Here is a 6,078-nt window from a genome sequence, read left to right on the forward strand (position 1 = left end):
AAAAAAGAAGCAGAGGCCAGTACCCTTTCTTGTTTTCACTGAACAGAAGCTACAGCCGCCCTCTTCAGTCTTTGGTGCTTCCCAGTCCCAGAGGACCAAAGCAGAAGGCCAAATAGTCTTCTTTTGCTTCGACGGACACCACTATGAAGCAGCTCTGAGCAGGACTTAAATTAACCAATTGGCTTTCCATGTTTACTTGTGAGTCACTGGTTCTTACTGAGGGCTGTAATGGTGGGTGAAGCCAGGAAGCCTCAAAGGATAAGATAAGGTCACAGCTGAGGACCTCTGGCTCCAACCCCCATTACCTAAAAGGAGACTATAACTGCAGGGATCTCACTCCTGCAGTGAAGTAGGGCGTGGTGGCGCAGCCTGTAAACCCAGCACTCGGGATGCTATGGCAGGAGGATCACCGCGAGGTCAAGACCAGCCTGGGCTACAAAGTGAGTTCAAGGCCAGCCTGAACTGCATAGTGAGACCCTCTCTCAAAAAAAACAAAAACAAAACAAAACTCCAGCAATGAAGGCCTTCCTGGAGATAACATAGTTCTCCTAAATTAACGTAAGTATTATATGGAGAATTCCCTAATGGGTTTTCCAAGTCCTACCCAGATTCCTCCATTTTCTTCAGTATCTCCCTCGTTTGTCTGAAAACCTAATAAATACGGGGCCACTCAGGGAAATCTTGGTCAACCCAGAGAACCTCGAAGTCTATAATAGGGTTAAACCCTCCTGGAGCCCTGAAATCATTTGAACTGTCTCATCTATTTAAGCCTTCGCCGTCCACTCATTTGGGAGATTGCAGGCCCACAATAACTAAGGGATACTATTAACAAAATATCCTATAACTGATTAGGGCTTCCAGGTGGACTATCTTTTTTGTTTTGTTTTTGTTCTTTTGATGGTCCTGGGGAATGAACCCAGGACATCCTAACCAGGTGCTTTCTCCCTGAGGTATTTCCCCCACCCCTCTGTCTGGTCTTTTAGTCCTACTGATTTTAGGCTCAGAAATCACATGCGATGCAACTACCCTTCCAGAGGTGGTCACTGTCCATACTCAGATCCACTTTTCTGGACCCTAACAGTCAAAATCTGTTATCAGAGCTGACATGAAGAGGAAAAGTGACCAGGCTGTGTGCTCAGTTGTGCCAGCCATGTTCCAGTTGAATCTATACCACAGATGACTTACAATGTATGTGCACAAGAGCTGAAAAAGTTGAACTGGCACATTACACTTGTTTTTTCAACTTACTATCACTTCCTTTCACTAGCGCAAATGATCTATGCTTTTAAGATCAAGGCTAAGTAAAAACTTCTAAGTTTCCAGCTCCATCAGAAATAGATGGTAGGTCTCAGTCCCAACTGCGAAGGCAGAAACTGATGCAAAAGAAGTGTTAAAATTTCGTATCTTAAGTATCTCTTAGTTTATAGCCACGGTACTCTCTACGGAAAGAACTTACCGCTTTTCCCTCTGCGGAATCAAAAGTCAAAAATCTGAGGTCAGAATCTGTCTCCAAGGGCCGCTCCAGGTCATAGGGTTCTCCATTCACTTCAGCAGCCAGGGCAGTATCTGCCAGTGTTAAACTTCAGCAGTAGGGGTTGGGGAGGAAGAAAATGACAGGGTTATAATCCACGGGAAAAGAGAGAAGCTAATCCCCACTAACTCTGAATCTGTAAAGGGGAAATGAGCTTCCAGAACAGTAAAACCTATTTCTTTGTTCAGTGGATACTACAAGAAAGATTGTGAAACTAATGGAGATAAAACACATTCTCAGGGAAGGCTATCTTGCTGGGGATGAAATAAGGGCCAGGGCCAGATGCAGAGAAGTGAGGGCAGGGCCGGATACCTCATCTGCCGGGCCAGCTGGTACGGGGTTGTGTTCCACGCCACAGCGTCCACTTTCTGGCCTCCAGGAAGGGACACCGTAATAGTCCGGGCTTCCTTCCGTGCAGTGCTTGCTAGCCTCGTTGCCTGAGCAGCCCATAGCTCCTCAAAAAGGCCAAGCCGCTCTACCAACCAACGGGGAGGGGTCGGCACGGACGCCTGAGGGGAGAGATATGTTAGGCATAACACAGGTCTCGTAATTTCTTTTCCCGGCTGAGGATGGTAGGAATTGTGGGTATTCAAGAGGCCTTGACCCTAATTTCTGGTTCTTAATGGGGGATGGGTGATACAGGTTTTAGACTGGGGGTCCTAACGGACACTACTCTCCCTAAGGAGCTCCCTCCTGGCTCCCGACCTCTGATCGAAGCAGATGGCCAACTGAGGACTGGGATACCCTTGTCTGGGGACTTCGGAGTGCAGGGGAAGGGAGTAATGGCGAGTGGCTGGATTAAGAGTCTGCACCTTGAGCTGGGTCTGACTTTTGGGAACCTTTGGGTACCTCATGCAAAGTATGTAGCTTGTGGGCTTGCAACCCGGAGAGCCGGAACGGGAGCCGCAGCGGTCGCCAGCTCTGATACAGCCGCATATTGCTTCGAATCAGAGCCTACATCCTCAGATTACTGCCGCCTCGCTTCACCAGATTCCTCATTGGCTTCTACCCCAGCAACTTCCCTGCCTATTGGTTACCACACTTGCCACTCTGATCTGGCACCACCTCCAAGAACTCCAAAGAGGTACACCCCACCACAGCAGGAGCAGCGGCTACAGTGGTTCCGGCGACCGGAAGATGGAAACTGTTACACACATCTGCGATACGGAAACCCACAGCATTTCAGCTAAAAGATCAGAGTAGCACAAAGTGTCCGGCAGCCATGAAGTCAGAGGCACAAACCTTGAGAACAAGAGTGGGAGGAAAAGGGCAGGGGAGATAGCTCAGCGGCACAGCGCCTGCCGGGCAAGCGCAAGATCGTGAGTTTGAGTCTCAGTTCCAAAAAGAGAAAAAAAAAGTGGGAGATCTGGGCGTGGTGGCGCATGCCTATAATCCCAGCACTGGGGAGGCTGAGGCAGGAGGATCTTTATGAGTTCGAGACCAGCCTGGGCTACAAAGTGAGCTCAAGGCCAGTTTGAATTGCATAGCCAGAACTTCTATTACGAGCAAAAAAAAAAAAACAAAAAAAAAAAAAAAAAAAAAAAAAAAAAAAAAAAGTGGGAGAAAACCACACCGGAAATGGTATTCAGTTATATCCCTTTAGCCATAAATTTTTATACCTTATCTTTAAAGCAGGTAAATCGCCGGGCGTGGTAGAGCACGCCTGTAATCCCAGCAATCAGGAGGCTGAGGCAGGAGGATTGTTGCGAGTTCCAGACCAGCCTGGGCTACAAAGTGAGCTCAAGGCCAGCCTGAACTGCATAGCGAGACCCTGTATCAAAAAAAAAAAAAAAAAAAAAAAGAGCAGGTAAGTCGATTCCCAGTACCAAAAAACAAAAACAAACAGGAAACTGTTAAGGACATGTCTTTGGAAGCAGGCAGACCTAGTGTAACTCCTGGATCTGCCATTAACTAATGTTTGTAAATTAATTTCTCTTAAGTTTTCACCTACAAATCGAGAATAGAAGTATCACTCCCATTAGTTGAGGTAAACTTTATATAAATCGCCTAGCATAATGCTTGGTATATGATAATGACAACAGCAACAGGCCCATTATAACTGGGTAACAGTTTTAAAATTGAAGTGACAGCTGGGTGTGGTGGCCCATGCCTATAGTCCCAGCACGTGGGAGGCTGATGCAGGAAGATCTCGACTTCCAGGCCAACCTGGGCTACATAGTGAGTTCAAGAAAGGCCTGCACTGCATAGAAAGACCGTCACAAGAAAAATAATGAAGTTGAAGCGACGAGTCTGCAGAGGTCACTTTTTGGAGTTCACCCATATTGATGGTCCTTAAAGGACTTTAGAAATTAATCTTATAGATGTGGAATTTAAGGTGAGAAATTCTAAGAGATATAAGGTCAAAAAATAAGTGCTGCTAGGGATGATGGCACAGGCTTGTAATCTTAGCACTCAAGAGGCTGAGGTATGTACCAAAAAAAAAAAAAGAAAAAGAAAAAAAGAGGCTGAGGCAGTTGGATCACCATGAGTTTGAGGCCAGCCTGGACTATACAGTAAGTTCAAGGCCAGCCTGAACTACATAACAAGACCCTGTCTCAAACAAAACACAAAACAGAGTGAAGGCTGATGCTGGCTTATAAATGCAGGACTTGCATGCATCCACCACACCTTGCTTTTTCTACTACTAAAATATGTATCACTCTAGCTCTCTGCTCCCCACATAAGCCTTTTACCTTTCATTTCCATCTCAGCTGTTTTTTCTCTTTTCTTTCCTCTCCCTGTTACATCCAGGATACAGGGATAATGATTGATTTTACACAGCAAAAATACAACACTGCTAGATTTGTATAAAGTATGAAGGGAAATGAACTGTGGGCAACTGAGGATCTCAGTAATTCCCAATTAGTCCCCTCACCTGGGGGTAGGGATGGTTAGAGTTGGTTCTCAAGTTTCATTGGTGATGGAATCAGGGTTGTGGAGGAAGAGCTGTCAGAGAAAGCTGTTTAATTTAGGTTTCCAGAGAGGCCACAGGTTGTGGAGGGTAGTTGATCTGAGTCATAGGATCTTGGCTCCATCTTCTGGTATGTTAGACATCCTGAAATACAAAGAGAAAGACAAGACTGTGGAGAAGATCACCTGTGTTTGTGTGTGTGATCAGGGGAAAACAGTAAGAATTTTTAAATAACTTGAGAAAAGGTGACAGTGGCAGGCAGGGCTTTGCTTGTGGCCCTGCACTAAAAGGGGAATGTTGTATTTCGGGCAACAGACTGGTAGCTGCTCAGTAAATTAAGTAATAACTGTACTGCAGTTCCGAAGGACACGGGCACAATCTACTTCATCGTTCTATCTTATCCTCATTAGGAGCATAGATGGTGGAGTAGGTAGGCCAGCCTGAGATGGCAGCTCCCTACACTCACCCTTTAGACACTTGCTGATGCTCACTGTGTGCAATGCACTGAGCTGCATGCTGAGGTGAAGCCGACAGATCAGCCACATCACCACCTACGTAACTTGTGTTGCAGTGGGAGAAAGGAATGTCAAATTATTCATCCCATCCCTTGTAGCAAGCAAGCACAAGGCAGCTAAGGCCAATTCACTAAGAATTAGTTCTACTACTTCTACCATCTCAGCCTCAGATTTTTTTTTTTTTTTTTTTTTTTTTTTTTGAGACAGGGTCTGTGTAGTTCAGGCTGGCCTCAAACTCATGGCTATTCTCCTGCTTCAGCCTACTCAGTCCTGGAATTACACGTGTGGGCCACAACACCTGGCTCAGCTTCAGAAATTTTAGCTCATCTCTGCCTGGCAAACATCTCTGAAACTTTTGTTGCCCACCCTACCACATGCCACCGCTGCTTACCAGAATACAACTGAACACCTACTATGTGCTGTATACTATGCTTTCACTAATTCCTAGAACTGAACTTTGTGAAGTAGTATTCTTATCCTCCCCTTCAAAGATGCAAAATGATTCTCAGAGAAGTCTCATATTCTCTCTCAACCCAAAACCTTAAGTTATTTATGCTATGTCTCACTGGCCAGATTAGTCACATTAGTTCCATTTTGGTAGCATCGCTTCCTTTTCCTTGCCTCTGATATTTGTGGTCAGCAAGACCTTTAAATAGAGTGAAGAAGAAAAAGCATCTTCTAACTTTTCTCTACCAAAGTTAAATGAAAAGAAGCGTGAAGAAAGTAACACTGAAAGATTTCCACAAAAATATAGGGAAAGGGGAACCCTAAGGGTATCCTAGACCTGTAAGGCAAAATTTAGAATATTGTTGGCTTTACTGCATTTTTAGAACAGATGCCCCAACTTGCCTCAGGCTTTTTTTTTTTTTTTTTTTTGTACTGGGAGTCGAATTGAGGACCTTGCACTTGCCAGGCAGGCACTTGTGCCACTGAGCTATATGCCCAGTGCCTTGGGCTTTTTTTAAGACAGGGTCTCTATGTAGTGCCGCTGGGTATGGTGGCGCACATCTGTAATCCCAGCACTCGGGAGGCTGAGGCAGGAGGATTGAGGATCGTTGCAAGTTTGAGACCAGCCTGGGCTACAAAGTCAGCTCAAGGCAGGCTTAACTGCGTAGCGAGAT

General features: G+C 45.5%; 1 protein-coding gene across 1 annotated transcript in view; it reads right to left on the minus strand.

Annotated features, from left to right (window-relative positions):
- Tars2 (threonyl-tRNA synthetase 2, mitochondrial (putative)) overlaps positions 1-2,797 on the minus strand; it is a 14,562-nt gene extending 11,765 nt beyond the window's left edge. Inside the window, exons 1-3 of the mRNA XM_005378677.2 lie at positions 2,381-2,797; positions 1,844-2,040; positions 1,457-1,580 (exon numbers count right to left, since the gene is read on the minus strand). Of these exons, the coding sequence (XP_005378734.1) occupies positions 1,457-1,580; positions 1,844-2,040; positions 2,381-2,467 (408 nt within the window). The 5' untranslated portion in view covers positions 2,468-2,797. The remainder of the gene's footprint in view (positions 1-1,456; positions 1,581-1,843; positions 2,041-2,380) is intronic.
- Positions 2,798-6,078: the final 3,281 nt, after the last annotated feature.

This window comes from Chinchilla lanigera, unplaced genomic scaffold (genome assembly GCF_000276665.1).
Source record: "Chinchilla lanigera isolate Chin_1 unplaced genomic scaffold, ChiLan1.0 scaffold00012, whole genome shotgun sequence".
NCBI lineage: Eukaryota > Metazoa > Chordata > Mammalia > Rodentia > Chinchillidae > Chinchilla > Chinchilla lanigera.